This window comes from Atheta coriaria, unplaced genomic scaffold, assembly GCF_025399875.1.
Source record: "Atheta coriaria isolate IRGN ID8LTWV9N9 unplaced genomic scaffold, Caltech_Dcor_3.1 hic_scaffold_7_pilon, whole genome shotgun sequence".
NCBI lineage: Eukaryota > Metazoa > Arthropoda > Insecta > Coleoptera > Staphylinidae > Dalotia > Dalotia coriaria.
In genome coordinates, this window is record NW_027045449.1 from 3,028,130 (window position 1) to 3,047,310 (window position 19,181).

At 34.7% G+C, this 19,181-nt stretch overlaps 1 protein-coding gene across 2 annotated transcripts in view; it reads left to right on the forward strand.

Moving 5' to 3' along the window:
* The first annotated feature begins 318 nt into the window (after positions 1 to 318).
* Positions 319 to 19,181, forward strand: part of trol (terribly reduced optic lobes) — an 87,670-nt gene continuing 68,807 nt past the window's right edge. Inside the window, exon 1 of one of the 2 annotated variants that reach the window (XR_010549255.1) lies at positions 319 to 695. Coding sequence is in view for 1 of the 2 variants with exons in the window: in XM_065308120.1 (XP_065164192.1) it covers positions 591 to 695 (105 nt within the window). In the remaining variant the exon portion in view is untranslated. The remainder of the gene's footprint in view (positions 696 to 19,181) is intronic. The other variant, XM_065308120.1, reaches the window with a different exon arrangement.

Consider the following 19,181-nt stretch of genomic DNA (forward strand, 5'->3'; position numbering starts at 1 on the left):
GTCCGCCACAACAACTGGTTACTCGCCGGCGGCTGGCAAATGTACCCGTCGCAGACGTGTGGTAATAATACCCAACGTGCAGGCCATCAGCAGAGGCAGTAGCCACTGCAAGAGTACACCAGCGCCCGCGAGACCATAGAGGCGTCGATTGTGCCTGTGCGGTGTGTGTGTGTGCGGTGCGCGCAAGAAGAGGGTACGAGGCTCGCGCGCGGCAGCAGAGCCAGCAGGGCCGCGCATCGTGGCCCGCAACAGTCAACCGGCAACAACACGACCGCACGACTCACTGCGGACGGACGCCCGCCAGCCGCACATGTGCTTTTTCGTACCAAATACAAATAACGAATACTCGCGGGGCACACGCAGCAGGCCGAGGAGACCCAACTCCCCGCTCAGTCAACTTGCGGGGTCTAGTGTCTTAACATCTCGCGTGCGATGAGCCTCGTCGCCTTCGCGTAGCAAACGGGACCCGCGCGCGCGACTTTACGACGACGACGACTGTTTTATTTTTCCGTTGATTCGCGTTTATTTCGGATATCTTGCTCCAATTTCGAAGCGATAATACTGCGGACGAGTGACAATAAGCGCTGACGATGGGGTTAGGCGAACCCCAGCATAGACTGTTCCTGTGCGCCGGACTTTTACTCTTTCTCGTTGTGCTCCTGCAGGGCCCGCAAGGCCTCAATGCTCATCTTCAGGTAATTTTGTTTGATCAAAACACTGCAAAATTAATTTCTGCTTATTTTTCTGCGGAAAGCAGATTGTGTTTCAAACACGTGTTTGTGAAGAGATTAACAGCGGCAAAATTTATCGCTGAAGGTTGCGTACTAATTTGTTTAACAAATAGTCGATGCGTTTCACTCGTCATTAAAATATTCCAAATAAATAAGTGAAGAACAAGTGTTTTTAAGATTTTTTTTTTAAATTTCTTTAGAAAAATTAATTTTTTTATAAAAATTATTAATTTATTCATTATTTTTGTGATAACCCAAAATTATTACACTGCAGATAAGAGAGAATTTCATTTAACGCAAATATTTATACTCGAATTTTCCGAGAAATATTTATTTATCAGTTGAAAAGTACATCAGTTTATATTTATGCACAAATTTATTACATAAACAAAACTCGCATCACATTAAAATTCGCTGAAATTTTACGAACTGGGAAAATACGATTAATCAAGTGTTAATTTTAGAAAATTATCCTCTCTTCCACAAAATGGTTGTTTTCATGAGCGCGCGTGGAATAAAACTAAGAAGTGTTAATCCTAATTAACCGAAACGCCAAGTTTGCATGTTGTTGAGCCATACGCGTGCCCCATCCGGGGCTGTTTTTTTTTCTCTCCGCTGGTGTGTGTTGTTGTATTCAGACTTTAAAAAGGTGGAAAAGTTGTCGAAAAGTCCCTGAGGGTGCATTTAAGAACTTCCCTGCGCACAAAGGCGACTGATGTGTATGTGGGTTGGTGTGTACGCCGGGCGCGCGCGGTCCTTTTTTGCACGTTTTTCACATCTCGTCGAATGTGCTTTAACTTGTATACAAGTTCTTAATATACCCACTTTAAAGCGTTGCGCTTTGTACTTAGCTTATTTGTTAGTTGGCGTCGAAAGCGATTAAGTCAACAGCAATTCTGCGAGCAAGCAAACAGTACAAATGTATTTGCTTCTACACCTTTTTGCAAAATTTAGATATCAGTAAATTAACTATTCATTTATTGAATTTAATTTTGTTTTATTATAAAACTAACATTTTTTTACAATTTCGCCTTTGTAGTTTTTAGTAAATATGTTATTAATTTATATTAATGCACTTTAGCGCCATCTGGTATTCAATATTTTAGCTATAACTATGATAGATTCTCCATACCAATTTTCATCCCTCATTTAAGACTCTTTAAATCATAATTTTTAATATTTTATTAATTATTCTGCTATTCGGGGTAAAGACAAATCCAAAAAATCATAGATCATGAAAATCTGCCCAACCATTCTTGAGTTATAAATGTTGTAACTAACATTTTATGGTATTTATATAAATGCAGCACACAATATTGATAAAATTATTTTTTTCTGAATTTTTTCAAAATTTTTCTACTTACTCGTATTTTGTTATTTTTAGCAAAGACAATTCCGACGAATCAAAGATAATAAAATTAGTCTAGCCATTGTTAAGTTATAAATAGCATAACACCATCTACATTGTTTCATATATCAAGATAGTAATTTTTAACTTATCTAACGTTTTAATAGGGTACAGTGTTTACACTTAAGTTAAATTTTTTACTGAAATATATAGTTACGACCTCGTTCTATACCTCTAACTCCAAAGAAGATAATTTAACAAATTAACAATACACAAATGGCAATAATAATTTGTCCACATGGCAACATTTCAAATTTTTTCGCCCAAATCCTTACCGTAAATATTCATCATTGTTTAATTAGATGAGAATAACGTCTTTCAGGCCTTCGTAGACAATAGTCGACATTGTTTCATAACAGGCGGTATGATGGAGCGTTGGACGGTGTGGTATGACGTGAATACAGACACACATACGCAAGTTTCGAGAATGCAAAGTTTTGATTTAATTATTCAAGTTGCGCGCTCCGCGTAATCTAATACATTTTCCGGTGGTGCGCTATTAAATTAAAATCGGTGTAATTAGAACGTTTATTTCGTCCACTATATACCTACATGTGTGCGCTGTTATGTGTAACAGCAATGTGCGAATGCCGCCAACTAGTGCACAACTCGCTGGACTTTTCACATTATTCTACGCCACGCAGGCGGGAGACTACTCTATCATGATAACCTACGATGAGGAGATTTTATTTTATACGCATTCCGTTCTGTTGTAATCACTTTAAAGCCATATCTCTTGGTATGATGTTTGCGTTTTTAACAATTCCAGTGTTAGAAACGCGTTATCTCTGGCGTATTTTTTATTATCTTGTAATTTAAACAATTTCATGTGATTACAAGATTTAGTTGAGGTAAATTTTTTTTTGGTGTGTTATATTTTATGATAATGTATTTTTTTTTTAGTTTCACGAATTAGGGAAAGCTATGCAAATCGCCGCACGCGTTTTGCATATTATTGTATTATGAAACAAACTCGCAATTAAGGCACAAACACGTTTATTGAAATTATTGCTATTGATTGAGGTCGTATGTTCGCGGTTCACCTAAATCACATTGGTAAACTGTGTCAAAAATGTTGATGAAGTGATGTTATTACTATTAATTTTAAAATTCAATGTCCATAACAAATATTATTAAAACATCGGAATTTTATTGAAATGTTTATTCGAGTTAAATTTGCGAAAAATTTTATTTTCATAAATTGTTTTGGTTTTGAGTTTCATTTATGTTTAGTGCACGTGGGTCGAATGCTATAACTCATTCGACGCACCAACAATAAGTAATTAAAACTTACACACGTATTACTCAGCCCAACGGGCTAGTAAAAGCAGTGCCTTCATGATTTTTCTTCGAGAATTTTTGTCCGAAAATATAAATCAAATATTTTCTAGAGATATTTAACTTTGACGCTGATGAAAGTATTTCTATCGACCGGATTTCGTTGTGGTTTTAATTCGCATTTCGGTGAACCAAAATTGACAAATGTGTTCATTCCGATGTGCGTACGTTGACATGTAACCAACCAATTTAGCAACTAATTAATTAATCACTCGTGGTGGTGTCCGGCCACTGAACATACTCAAAATACTCCAAACGCAAGCATTTAAATTAATCTGCACCGCACCCGCGCGCAATAGAGTAATTTTTTTCAAATCTCATTGGTCACGTTTTCGGTCACTTGTTTCCATTTCGCACGCCGGTTTAAATATAAATACAACGGAGTGTGCGTGCGCGGGTGTTGTTTGCTCACAAGCATAAGTTTAATGCAATAAAATAGTAAATTAAACGCGTGGGTTGTTATTTAACTACGGCGCGTTTGTGTTAATTGCAGCTGCAAGTACTTACGTCTTACATGCAGCATGCGCAAGTGCTATCCGACAAAACCGGTCCGCGAGGCTTTCATCACTTCATTAGGGATTTAAGCGATTGAAGATTAGCTGTGCAAGTTCATCTGGCTTAATTAGCTTGCTGGTTTATCAATTATTGCTGTAATTAATTTTGGTTACGTGTTGCACAATAAAAATTATTTTTATTTAAAGTTAAACAGGAGCTAGACAGGCGAACTTTGTACTGCAATATCAACAAATGTTGTGGTATTAATTTATTATTAAATTAATAAGAATAAACTGGATTTAATTCAGTTTTTATTACAATTAAATGAATATTCTTTTAGAATCATATTTGTGGAATACAAAAATTTAGAAGAAAAATATTTTTCGCTTCTCTACAGTTTAGGTTTTTAGTAAAAAAAATTTAAAATTTGAAAAATGGAATTGTTAGCTAAATATCAAGTTTTTCTGCTATTTTTGTTTTGATTTAATTCAGAAATGTATGAATAAAACGCATACTTAAGTCAGTTGTACTAAAGAACTTGAATTTCTCTGAAAACATGAAAAATATCAAGTGAAAAATGCGTTTATTCATATAAAAATTAGTTTGTCTATTGATAAAAAATAGTTTTTGAAAGATTTATCAAATTTTGAGGGTGCGAAATGAAAAATTCAATTTTTAACCGATTTTATTATATTTTACTATTGAACTTTTTAAGTATTAATTTAAAAAAATAACGAAAAACTTGTGCAATATATTATACCACTGCCAAATCAAAAATTAATCACGAAAATAATAAAAACAACTAGGGTCTACGGCAAGCAGTTCAAAACGTGGCCGAAAGCTTGTGAAAAGTTTAAGAGCGCCGAATTACTTTGAGCAGAGTTCGCCAAACGACTGGATAAAAACGGAAACAACGCGCCATCGCGGCGAAAAATATTCGCAAAGTTTCCACGCGGCGCGCACGCCGAATAAACAACATGCAACACTTCTAAATGATTTTCTAATTATGTTTCCAAATTCCCCCTGCGAAAATCAAAGCCGTATAATTTATGATGTTTATCTTGCACGCGTAGCACATGCGTTTAAATAATCTGCGCTCGCGTGTGTAGTGTGTGTATTGTTATTAAATTTGTTGCACATTGTGCGAAAACGATTTAATTAACAAGCATGCGGTCGGCTTGAATGTGTCATATTTTCGATCGCTTGTTGTTTTGCCCGCATACATTTGCTACCTGTTGTTTTCGGAGTTAATTAATTTCGCCACTCTCTGGTCAAAACGCGCGCAATTACTTTAGTTGCAACTCAAGATGCATGCGTATCCAATTAGTAACTAAATATTAACAAGAAAAACTAATGAATATTTTTTCGCGGAGCGAGGAAATAATGACGTTTGATTTAATAAAGCCGGCTCTTGTTGTGGGCGTTTTTTTCTTTGCTTCCCAATGACGGGAAGTAATTCCATGGCGTGTTCATTAATAAACTAAAAATATCCGCGTTCCACGTGAGTCGAAATATGTATGAACTAAAACTGTGTTTATGCGTCGAGTTTTCCACATTGTGGCAGTCGGGATTTGCGTTTTGATTCGCCTGTTTTTTTATTTTGGGTTGTGTTTTATCATTTGCCCGTCTCTTTGTGTTCAATTCGCATTCATTCCATTTTTTTGTATTTAATCAACAATACATTGTGCTCATTGTTTTAATTTTTATAACATCGCTTCGTATTTTTCTATTAAATCGGAATATTCTAAGAAATGCAAAGGTATTAAAAATAATAATATGAAATAGTTAATGAATTTAATGCCTAGGTTAAAAAATAAGAATTTTTTATATTATTATACAAATATAAATTATGATGATGCAAGATGAGTTTAAAAATAGATTCATATCGACCCCGAAGTCATCATTTCTGTCAATTTACAATTTTATTTGTCTATGCTTAAGCACAAGGACAAACCGCCTTAGTTTCTAATGTTTGCGCGTACAAACATACCTGTTGATTCATTTAAATATCCATCTTGCATTCGTTAAACATAATTTTTGAGTGCCATTGATGAAATTCAGCTGTCACTCATAAATTGTTGATGTTCCCGATTGCTTTATAAGTTTCTGTTGATCCTCTTAGTTTTCAGCAATCATGTAAATTTAGATCTGAGCTTTTCAGTGTTGAAATTTTGTTCGATTAAATTTTCCTATGTCAAAATAAAAGCGTTGTGAAAGAGTCCAAATATTTTTAGTCCGAAAACATTGTTTATACGTGTACTCTAATTTTAACCGCAAATTAAATCGTAGTCTATCCTCAATTGGTTTTAAATAAAGTGGAACTAAAAGAAACACGAAATACTTTGACTTTCATGTATTTATAAAACGCTGATTGACTTTTAAAAACGTTCTGCACACATTTGCATTATTTTTATTGCTTGTTTCGGCTGTTACGCACATAAATCAGTTTAAACTACCACAGCAAAAAAAATCAACATTTCCAATTTAACCACATCCATCGATTGTGAACGTGCGATGACTCACATACTTAAGTAATCCGAATAAATAAGTTTGCATTGCATCAGAATCAATTAAAGTTAATTTACTATAAACTATATCAACTCGTAAAATTAATCATTGGCTCAATATGGTACATATACTACACGATTTTCAAGTTACGACTTTTTTCTTCTATTATTATAAACGCGAGTAACGGCGGCCATTGAGCGCAGTGCTTTTTAATATCCAATAAAAGCTTAAACGCATTTGCATTGACGTTTATTGAAATTGTGAATGCAGCGCAATCAAACGCAGCGCAGAGAGACATGCATTGTTGGGAATAAATCGTTCGCTTACATTAATTGCTACTAAGTCTTTTATAATTGCATTAAGCAGCAATTATTTTGCTTATGTCAAGTATGTTTTTCGATTTTTTAGTTTCGTTTTTAATGATTAAATTTGTGAATATTTTTTTGCTGGTGCTATTATTGGATGACATTGCCCACATAATCGCATTATATTGACAATCCAACATTACGTCGGCTAGCCGAAACGCAAACATAACAACAATCCCACTCGTTAGCTGTAGCTGTGCCTAATTGTGGCCGTGAGGTTCATTATTTAATTGCGTTTGATTGTAATGCACCACGAGTTTGCAATGCACAATTTCTCTTATAATCTCCATAAAAAATGACTTTTTAAACATAAAAAATAATAATGTGGATTATGTCCATGAAATTTATTGTAATATCAATTTGCAATTAATTTTTGTTCAGTGTACTACGCGTTGCGAAAATTGTAGTTTCGGTGCATGCGCATATATTGTTTCCGCTTCGTTGTATGTTTTGCATTCTGCTTCCGTGTACAAAATTTTGTTCGACGCGAGCTCGTATAATATTCACACTGAAGGTGAAGCGCGTTTGTATGGCTCCTGCACTTTTTGCAAATTAAGCGATCGGATTTCGTTTCGAATGGAAGCGAAAGTAATATGGCTGCAGCGGGTAAATAAACGTCAAGAAAATCAGAAATAAATTTGTTTGTGATATGATGCAATCAATTTGTATTAATTATTACATTCGTTTGTTTATTTATGATGGGTGGATCTGGGCGTCCGAGTGAAACTGAAAGTAACATATGTGATAATTAATATTTACCGTGTCATGGCATTTGGAAAAGCGTTTACAGTTAAGACTAGTGAGCATCATTTGCAGTGCTCGTTGAAGGTGTTTGTTTAAATGTCATTATGTCGAATTGAGCAATCTTCTCAGCAGCTCATCGCAAGACAGAAATATAAAATTTTCAGCTCATTGGAAGGTGTGATAAATTAATCACTGCTAAGTTAATTTAATATGGAAATACTTCATATTCAAGGATGACAAAGAAGAATTAAATAAATTTATGACAAGTCATTATAAATTTATAGTTTTGTTCTTCTTTTATTTTAAACACCATCTTTACATGGATATAAAATAGGTACAATTTTAATTATAATTACAAGAGTTAATTTTATGATGTGTGGATTATTTAGTGACGTCATTATCCTAACCTCAAAAAAAGGTGTAAATTTCATTCATTACTTTTGTGTTATTTAACACCTGTTTAAAACTCCCAATAAAAAAGCCCTTTTACTTTATTTTACCTTATTTTATTTCCAATTGAAACGAAAAATTACCCATTAAGAAACCACGAGTACATCTAACCGGAAATAGTTTTTTTACCACTTGAAAGGTCTTTTAAACCACGGAAATTCGGTTTTTTATTTTATTTTTAGTGAATTAAATAATACCCGCCACAAATTCTAATTAAAGTATTTAAAGTTGTTGTGACTACGCGAACATGTTAACATACACTTTAGTTCACTTTACTTAAACTTGTCGTGCGTAGAATTTCTTAATTAATTAACTCAATTACCATCAGATTGAACATGATATCGCCGTATAATTATGCAAATTAGCGCGCGCAACTTTTGCGCGCCCATCTCATCTTGTCCGGCTCGCGAATCGCCTCAAATTCAATCTCATCATCATCAGCCGCACGGTTCAGGCAGAAACAAGTACAAAACAATCCCGAGTGCAGATCTTGATAACGCCCTCGTTATTTTTATTGACTAATGCATTTTGAGTAGCATTCGAGTTGATTATTAATCTTGCTGCGTTCGCTCTAAGATTTATGGATCTTTTAGACCTTTCTTTCAAAGGTGAATGAACATTTAGTTGCTATAATATTATAATTTAAGCAATCTTAAAAATATTTTCATATTAATCGTTTTGGACTCCAACTGATTATTATGGGTTGGAGATAATTTTTTGTTTTTATTTATTGCAATAATTAATTTTTTAATATCAGTGTTTTCTGTGGTTTTGAAAATATTTGCTTTCTATTCACATTTATTGAATTTATTGAAATTCATGTCTGAGATATTATTCTTATTCAAAAGTGATATGGCTTTCGAGTAAATCGTCGCAAAGCTGGCAAAACTCTTTCGGTTGCTAACATATTGTATAAATTTAAATGCAATTTAATATAGGCTGCTTTCTGCTTTATTATTGTTATGTATATATAGTCGGATGTGGTGCCGGTGTGGGTTTTGCCAAACTTGGCGCACAAGTCTAGCAAGTTATTGAAAAATACTTTGCATGTAGTGTTTTGCAAGTTTCGGAGTTTTCGATCTCGTTTTCCAAGTTTTGCATTTAAATATCAACTCTGACTGTACACAAAAATTGATTTCTTTGTACAGAAACCATATTTTTAGATAAGCAATCATAAAATTTACCAAAACATTTCCTACAAACCGAGATAATTAATATTTTGTTTAAGCTTATTTTATTTTTATAGTTTAATTGATAAAATTTTTATTTTTGTTTCAGGTAAGAACATTATCAGCTCCTATTGCATCGGATTAAAGTTTGGTAAATATTATCAATAAAAAATATCAATGCTGCGTAAATGTAAAATCCCACAGAACATAAACTCGTAAATTTACAACGCCGCAATTGAATGGAATCCCGAATTTTTTTTAAACCAACAGTTGCGCGTACGCTCATTGAAATTTTTATGCTTTTGTGCACTAGCTCGTTGTTGATTTATTATTATATGTTATCCTGCAATAGTTCTAAAAATCCTAAAGGTATTAATCACATGAAACATATTTTGTGAGCTTTAAACTATCCATACACGTTTTGTATGTGTGACAAAACTTGTTTTTCTTGATATTTCTCATCACAATAGTCCGCCGCGTCCGCCCCAGCCGCCCTGATCTTAAGTACGAAGTTAAATATTTTATTAGGTCGTTTCACGTGTCCGTTCCAAACACAAATAGCTGGATTTGAATAAAAAGCGCGCTCCGACTCGCTCGGATGAGTCATTCATGAGGACGACTATTAATAACCGTGATCCCGTAGGATGATGAGACAATCGGCGGTTTTAAATAGGCCCATATTTAAATGAGAGCGAAACATGTGGAACATGACACATACACCACAACAACCAAGTTGGCACGAATGATTTTCGTGCATTAGCATTAGCATTATTAGACCTTAAATGGTTTGACAAAACATCCGAAACTAAACATGTGCCGATGTGCTTTGTACTGAACAAAGCGTGATGTCAACTTTACGACGCTTTGACAAATTCGTTTTAAGCGTTTTACGAATAGGCGGAAATAAATTAAAAGACTTAAGTTAATTCATCTTCTGTTCTGTGGACAATAAAATGATTTAGAAATAAATGCGGAGGCAATCAACCAAAGTTGTCAATTTTTTTTGATTTTAGTAAAGAAATTTTAGTTGAACGTAACCTGCGTGCTTTATTTTTATATGTGCAGGTGTTGGGTTGTGGGTGGAGCTCAGGAAATGAAAGAAGTACAGCTTTGGAAGTCGAAACTTTTAATTCGTCTGTTCGTATATATCCACAGATAAATAAACGTAAACCACGAAGTGAGAAGCTTCGAAAAGTAATAATACGATTAGAAATGAAGCTGAGCTTTCGGGCGAAAATTTTACGAGTCAATGAAGCGCGCGATGTGCAAAATAACCTGTTGAAACTTTTATTAGAAAACATTCAAGTTTACAACTCACAATAAAAAATAGATCTATCGATATTATTAAAAGTTTAAATTTACATTTTGCAAATTATTGCAGGTAGACGGTGAATTATTTAATAATATAAAGAGTGTTTGATTAACCCTTGATTAATAAACGTGTAAAATTTTAATTAGTTCTCTATTCAGTGAAGGTCTCTCGAATGCAAGCGCGAGCGAAACTGAAATCAGAAATGAGAAATGAAAAGTGTGTGGGTAATTTATGCTTGCGTATGAAAATAAAAAGTCATTAAAGGCCATGAATAATGCAAGACATGAGAAAAGGAAGACGACGTACGGCGGCCGTAATGCGTGATTGTCGCCAGTCGCGTCGTTGCCCATACCTGTACGTACCAGTACCACCTACACAATGTCATAATTCTTTAAATTCCTTTACTTCTTCTTTTTGTTTACTTGTGTTACAATTTCCAGTTTTGGTTTTCGATTTTAATTTTTGTTTTGCTTCTACTACACCTTCACAATGAAAATATTTATAATTGTGAATATTTTACCAATTTCATAGTCGGGGAATGTTAGTTACAGCTTTTATAACTCAAGAACGGGTAGACGGTTTTTGATGATTTATGATTTATTGGATTCGTCTTTGTCTCGGTTAAGAGAATAATTATTAAAATTTTGAGAATTATGATTTAAAGGGTGTTAAATAAGGGATGAAAATGGATATAAAGAATTAATCATAGTTTTAATTAAATAATTCAACACTGGATGGTGCTCAGGTGCATTATTTTTTATGGAATTGACACATACATAGATTATAGAACAAAAAAGGTAAAATTTAATTACATTTTTACTAAAAACTCAAAAATTCAAAATTTTTAAAAATTATATCGCTGAATATTCGGCTACTATTCGACCTGTCAACACATCTTTCATTTATAAATATAATTCTTCATATTATGCATTCCAAAGTCACATGCCCGATGCTTTCAGATATTTGTATGTGACATTAGCGATGTGCTATTAAAAAGTAACTCAAGGTCCAGCTCGAATGTTACGTTACAAATATAAACATTAAACACACTTAACAAATTGAATCTCATATTGTAATTTTCGAAAAACTGTCATTCGACCATATGTTCTGCGAGTGTTAACATTAACCTAACGTGGAGAAGAAAAGCGCACAAACAATGATTAAATATTTACCACACTCGAGTGTGCTTAATATTAACTCATGCTATAATACCGTAAGTTGTATTTGCTCTAAAAGTCGGAAAGGAATTCATATTATTAGACGTTGTTGTAGCTGTATCGGTTGTTCTGTTTGCTTCTACTTTATACTTAGATTGCTTATTGTAACCGTGCCTAAGTATTGCTCAGCATAACTTCCTTTGCAGTAAAAATTCAACAGTTTAAGATTAAACCTAGCTAGTTTTTAAATAAATTACACATAACACACAGTTGAGATGTAATTGAGTCCTACACATTTTCTACTTTTTTTAAATTTCTGAATTTGAATTGTTTCTGAATCAAATATTTAAGTTTCCACGGCGGCCATGTTGAAATTAACTATTTACACATACCACACGCATTGTAACCATTCTTTAATAATCTTTATTGTCGTTTTTACCTAGATTCTTTAGCCTCAAATAAATTTAACTTTGGAATTATTTTACAACGTGTCGTATTGAATTTTTTCGCGTTAAATTTATCTCATGTCGCTGAAAATGTCAAAACAAAAAATATTCTATTGATAAACGCGGTTGGTAGTTGCCACTTTCAACCAACACGATTACAAGTTTTTATGCGTTCGATAACCTAAATTATAATAACAACAAGTAGAATAAGGCGCTGACGATGTGATGAGTGCTCTTTTATATCTTTTACGATTAATGATCACACATTAATTTTGTTCTTTTCGTTGACATTTTGACATGACATACGCTCCAAGCACACTTTATGTGTTTCTAAGTCGTTTTTAATTTTATTACCCTGTCATATTTAAATTAAAGTCACGCCAACCGCGTGATGCAATGAATGAAAGATAGATAATTGACTATCCCTACAGAGCATCCCTCTCATGTGTGTTACCGAGGTGTGATGGTTGCATTCGAGCGGAATTATTACGGCGACACTCATTCAAGATCACGTTCATCGGATCGTTAACATTAGCCGTGTCGGCATGAGTCGCGCCTCGATGCCCCGGTTTGCTCCACGTTTTAATGCCGTCATGTCTAATGTGCTCACAATTGCGCGCAAAGCAAGCGATAAACTTTATCACGTGTCCCGATTAACTAAATTTCAATAAGAGCACGACAAAGTCTGTGTCGTTAATAATTTTGCTCTGCGCGTAAATAACAATTTCTACGCAAGTACGAATAAATTGAGGCGAGTTTATTTTATCGGCGTGTTATTAATTGCCTGATAACTGCTGGTATTTATCTATTGTTTAACCTTAACCAAACCGCTTCCTATAAATTATTCACTTAGCACATTGATAACACAACACAATGAATTAGATTTGTGTGTAATAATACGAGTGGAGTTTTACGAGGTTTGCGTTTTGAGGTTAAATTAAGCCTTTCTCGAAAGGCAAACACGACGTTCAAGGAAAGATAACAGTGGGCTTTGGGGAAACGATACAAAGATGAAGAACTAGTACATAAAACACACATATTGTGCAAGAGCAGTGATAAAGAAGCGACCGGACTGATCGTCCGAGTTGCATAAAAGAAGGAACGAAGGCAAATAAACGAAGAGTGAAAACAAACAGTGTAAGTCCGGCGACACGTTTCGGCACTTAGCGGTTATACAAAACAAACGCCGGCGATAACTCTTACAATCGAAACGAATACAATATCAATACGAACGAACGGTTCCCGCTTCGAAACACCGCGATATTTCATACTAGTGACTTGGTTCTCATAGTTTTTAGTAAAAATGTCATTAATTTTTGTTTTCTTCAATTAAATTCGCAATTTTTGTTAAAAAAATCTAATATTGCACTTAAGCGCCATCCAGGATTGAATTATTTAACTATAACTATGATAAAATATCTCCACCAATTTTCATCCCTTATTTAACACCTTCTAAGGCAAAATTTTTGATATGTTAATACTTATTCTGCTATTCGGGTTAAAAACGGATTCAATAAGTCATAGATCATCAAAATCTGTCCAGTAGTTCTTGAGTTATTAATGGTGTAACTAACACAACTCTGTTTTACACTCGTATATAAAGATATCAAACATACCAATAGGTATAACTAGGTTAATTTTATTATAGGCAACCAAACTTACACAAAACATTTCACGTGAAATCTTAAATTAACCAAAAATAAACTTTTTCAAGTTTTTTTATGCAAATATTGATGTAATTTTCATTTAAACGATTTCTAAAAATCGTATATTTATATTACTAAGTATTTTTATACCGAAAAAAACTCCTGTTCATTCTCAATATCACGCTGTGCGATACACAGCACCGATTGCTAAATTTGCATTTCACTCTCCGTGGAAAAACCATGCAGATAACACACAGATGGTCACAGTTTACAACCAGAGCAGTTCATTTATAATCGAAGCTGCACGCTGAGTTTGCTTACGCTTGCGCATACTTTTTGTTACTTAGTAACTAAGTAACTTACATCAGATTTCAGCACTGCTTCCGTCTGATATTATTGGCATCATATCATTTACAACTGCAGCCATTTTCGTTACTTAATAGTTCATTAACCCAAATGTTTAGACGAAATTTATTTATCGTTTCATTACAATATGAGGTTGCTTCGCTATTGAAATATTGCGTATTACATATGTTGAATTTAATGGCTAATAAACAATTTATATGAGAGATGCGCGTATTGTCGAGGCGTCGAAAGACGTAAACATATTTTGCTCAGACTTGATTGTGAGATGTTACCTACACAATTTTTCTATTTTAGAATTTTAATGAAAGGAAAATAAATCAGTTTCCTCGAGTGGTGAAGTATTGCAGGAAACCGCATGAAATTGTAAATTCTTTTATTTACGTCGGGCGGGAGTACAAATTTTCCAACGCGCGCAAAACGAGGTGCGAAAGGGAGAAAGTGTAAACGTCGACGTTTGCACTGTTTCACCCTGTTTCACGCTGTTTCCGCGTCGAAATTGGCGGCGTACGGCATGACGGGATGAAACCACCGCCACCACCGCAACCCGCCAACATATTGCGCCAACGAACCACCTGTTGAATCGCCCCGTTCGCCGCCTCCGGAGTCGTGAAAATGAAAATACGCGCGCGACGAAGACGAACGCAAGCTTTTGTGTTACACTCGCGCGCTGGAAATGGAAATAGAAATCGCTCCGAATGGAAATAACATTAGGAACTGCTATAATACCCTCTAGGCTGTATGCGCGCACCGCACACGGGGTATAATGTATAATACACTCAATTTAACTATTTATCTGCATACTCCTAACGCCTAAAGCTATGCATGACTTCGACTACGACTTAGACTTCAATTCAAGTCGAAAACGTAGTGATTTGCGATCAGAATTATTTACAAATCATTATTAAGAACGGTTAGCTTAGGTATGGTTAGCAGGCGTAATATAGGCAACCAAATATACATGTGTTTCTATTGATGCACAATTTTACAACCATACATATCAAGTATTTTATAGCGTGCTTTACAGAACTCGTTATATTACCTTGTATAACTCCGACGAGATCGTAATCTGCCATTATAACAGCGTATAGCGTAGTCACCGAAAGCTTTTCTCCTGCTTTGGCAAAGGATAGCCAGCAAGCACGATCAACAAGTTAAACGTGTTGATATAAAATATAAATTGTCACACGTTCGTGCAGATTCTGCGCCTTGTTATTTCACTCGGACATAAATTATTGCAAATAACCGGTGGTTTAACATTGCAATTACAGATACTTAGACAGCAGGCTGAAATGTTGGCTGATGACTTTGAAGTATCTATAATTTTCAATAATCTTAGCGAATTACAAGAAGTTAGGTTTGATTCACTTTGATTGAGGCTAATTTTTAGTTTTTGTATGTTTTTGCATAACCGGTTAACCGTGCTCATCGCGTTGACTTCATCAGTCACGCTGGATTTACTGTTTGACCAACGCGTAGGTTAAAATCAGTTGATCCACAAAAAGTGCACGTCGTGCATTTTGCATTCAGTGCTCTTTATTCTTCATTCTGCATTTTGCTTCGTCGTGGTTGCGCTGGCACTCCGGTCGTAATCATAATATATAATACATAATAAACCGATCGTAATCTAGAAAGCCAGTTGGTCACAAAGGAGCAAGAGACGTTAACCACGAGATGCCCTGCAGACACAAAGTCAGTATCTTTCTATAATGTATAAAATGTCATTTACAAATCACCTTGGATCAAACATGGCGTCGTGTAAAAATATTTCTTTATGAAATCATTTTTTCCAAAGACATCATCTCTTGACGCAATTATTGACGTGATTTTTGTCCTTTCTGAAAATGATTGATTGCTTTGGATGAAAACTTTCGTAATACAATTACATTGGTAACTTTTGGGCGGCCATTTTTATTTTGTATGCCGCATATAAGCAAATATATTTTGATACAGTTTCGGTTGCATCAGTTTCACTGGTGATTCCATTCGGAGGTTATTTCTTTGAAGCGATGCGAAGACGGCGAAGGTTTAATAAGTTTTCGGCCCGACGACACATTGCATCGGTTGCGGTGCGGGTCATGCAATCGCCATCACCTCCGCCGCCCACCGCCCCCGCCCCGCCGATGACGACGGTATTAAGGCTATAGTTGTGCGCGGCGGGTGCGAGCTAGTTATATTGATTCCGAAGTTTCTGGCTTGATGGTTCTCTAAAGAGTTAAAGAGTGTAAAAGTTAGAGTGATAACAAGAGATGCGCCACGGAGGCGACGCCACCGGGGTCACGACATCTAACACATATTGTGTCGTTCTGATTTATATCGCTTATTCGCTTATATTCAACTTTGCCGGTGTCACCAACCTTCGCAACCCTCGCACGGAATGATAAGTTGGTGGGTGTGCAGGTTGGAAATTTTTTGAAAGAGTTTTAACTTTATAAATAGTTTCAAAATATGTTTTGGATATGCAAATGATTTTTCTATTATTTTCTGAAATGAAAAATTGGTTTTTCATTGTTTTTAGATTTTAAATTAGCTTTTATCTGCGTCTTTGTCTTATAGCGCCATCTAGGATTTACTTATTTAATTATATCTATTACTGAATTTCTATACTAATTTTCATCCCTTATTTATCACTCTTTAAATCATAATTTTTGATATTTTAATAGTTATTCTCCTAGTCGGGACGAAAACGAATAAAACAAAATATAAATCATCAAAATCCGTTCAGCCGTTCTTGAGTTATAAATGTTGTAACTAACGCGACTTTGTTTTCTATGCAAATAGATGAACAACACTGCGAAAAATGATTAAGAAGTAATAGAAAAAGCAATAAAATACAATTTTCTAATATTTTATCCATTTCTTTTAGAGTTTTGGTCATTTAAAAAGTAAAGACACTGAAATTTTTTTTATTTTTTAGCCAAAAATCAAAATTCAATAAAAAATTCAAGTATTTATTAAAAAATATTTTACACAAGATCATTTTGTTACTGGATTATATGAAGAGGTAAAACATTTGTCGTCACAACTCGTGTTAAACACCAAATATAAAATTTTCTAAATGAATGACATCATAACATGAGATATTAATATTAATTTTCATGTGATGTGCTATTTAAATGCGCCGCGTGCTACATCACAACCGCAAGAATAAAATAGATAATAAAATGTTGTTTTCACGCCGTTAACAGCTCGTCCATCCGTAATTTATGCTCGTATCAATAAAGCTCATTTGTGTATCTAACTTGTATAGCAATAATAAAAAGAGTTTGGCGGTTTCGTCATTCGCATCATTCGTGTCGGTCTCGTTTATTACACGCATAATCTTAGCGGCCGTAATATTGTCTTATCTTGCACAAGCTCGATGATCTCATCTCTTTGTGGTCGCGGCGAATGCCTGCACATGTTTAGCATATTCACATATTGTAATCGGAAACGTAATGGTTTGCGTTTTGTCGATCGTCACGCACGTAACGGTCGATAACGCGCATTGTAGCGCATGTAACACAAGCCCAAAACTGACGGTCGAGACATGCAAATGTTTTTTCTATTGCGTCACAATCATTGCGAAATTAGGTGTTAGAAAAATCATCGAAGGACACAACTGCAATGTTTATTTTTTGACATTTTGCACATTTTACAGAAAATAATTCTATTTTAATGAAAATATTATCATCAGTTTACATCACACCGGAAATAAACGTGTGTTATCTTTGTATTCATTTGTTTTTTGATTAAAACCAGCGGTTTATCAATTTTTTTGAAAATTTTCTGCAAAATTATTAACCTGAATAGCGTTCTTTGTGGGTAAAATAAATTATAAGAGCAAAAAATGAATATCTGCGGTTATAAATCTCATAATATTTAATTTCCGGAAGAAGTCAGCTTTCTGCGTGCAGATTCCACTAACCACATATGGATCAAAAACTAGAACAAGTATGTTAACACGATGGTGTGCACACTTGCGCATGTAGATCAATTCTTAAAATATCATTTTATAACTTCCTCATGCCGTAACGATTTGCTCATATATTTATCCTGTTTTCTATGAATGAAATCAAATGCGTCGATATTTCACCGAATGTTTTCCAATATAATACTTTACTATTATAACAGTATTATGTCTTTAAAATTGAATTTGATTTTTATGATGCATCAGCAGAGTACGAAAAGAGTTTTAGTGGCGCGTTGGCGAACGAAAAATTGGGAATATATAAGAGATGGTAGAGTGAGTAGTACTGAAAGGAGCAAAGAGCGTTCTCGGTTAACAACCACGCTTAACTTTACGTGTCAACAGTCAGTCTCCTAAGACAAGGCGGCACCTTTCAATATAAACTAGACGACGTAGGTGTGAAGCTGCGGCTGGATGCGTCTCGGAATGCATGGCTCCCAGAGGCGCCGTAACTTTCTTATCCCCTGATCAGAGGAATAGCGGATAAATATTTTAAGGATGCGGTGTTCTCGCGAGGATGCGAGCATGGAAAACCACACCAGTGGAATTCACTTTGAATTTTCGTCAACTCATCATGGGTATTAATCTTTTTTTTTAACATTTCCAAAGGATATTTATGCGGAAATTGTAAGAAAGGGTTAGTTTTTGATTTTATTAATATAGTATTTATTTACAAGAGAAATCAGAAGAAAATTTGGGAAAAAATTTTACAAAAAAAATTATGCGAAAATTTTTTGTCAAAATTTTGAAAAAAAATTGAAATACGAAAATCTTCGGTTTAAGTAATCCTAAAATTTTTGCAATTTTGTAATTGTGTAGAAAAAATCAAAAATTTTCAAGAAGACGCAAAATAATTACAGTTTTTGAAAAAAATTTCAAGATTTTGAGCTTTTTCTACTTTTTTGCTTCCCCTAGATACCTTCCAACTCGTACGTTGATTAGAGCACACAGTAAAAGAAAAAACGAAATGGAATAAATCATATGCGGTACTCATGGTGACAACAACGTACAAGTAGGCACACCTCGAGTGTTTGGCGTGCTTGTTCGCGAAGGAGTTTAGAGGCCTATCGCTGCAAAAAAACGTAATAAATATCGCGGCA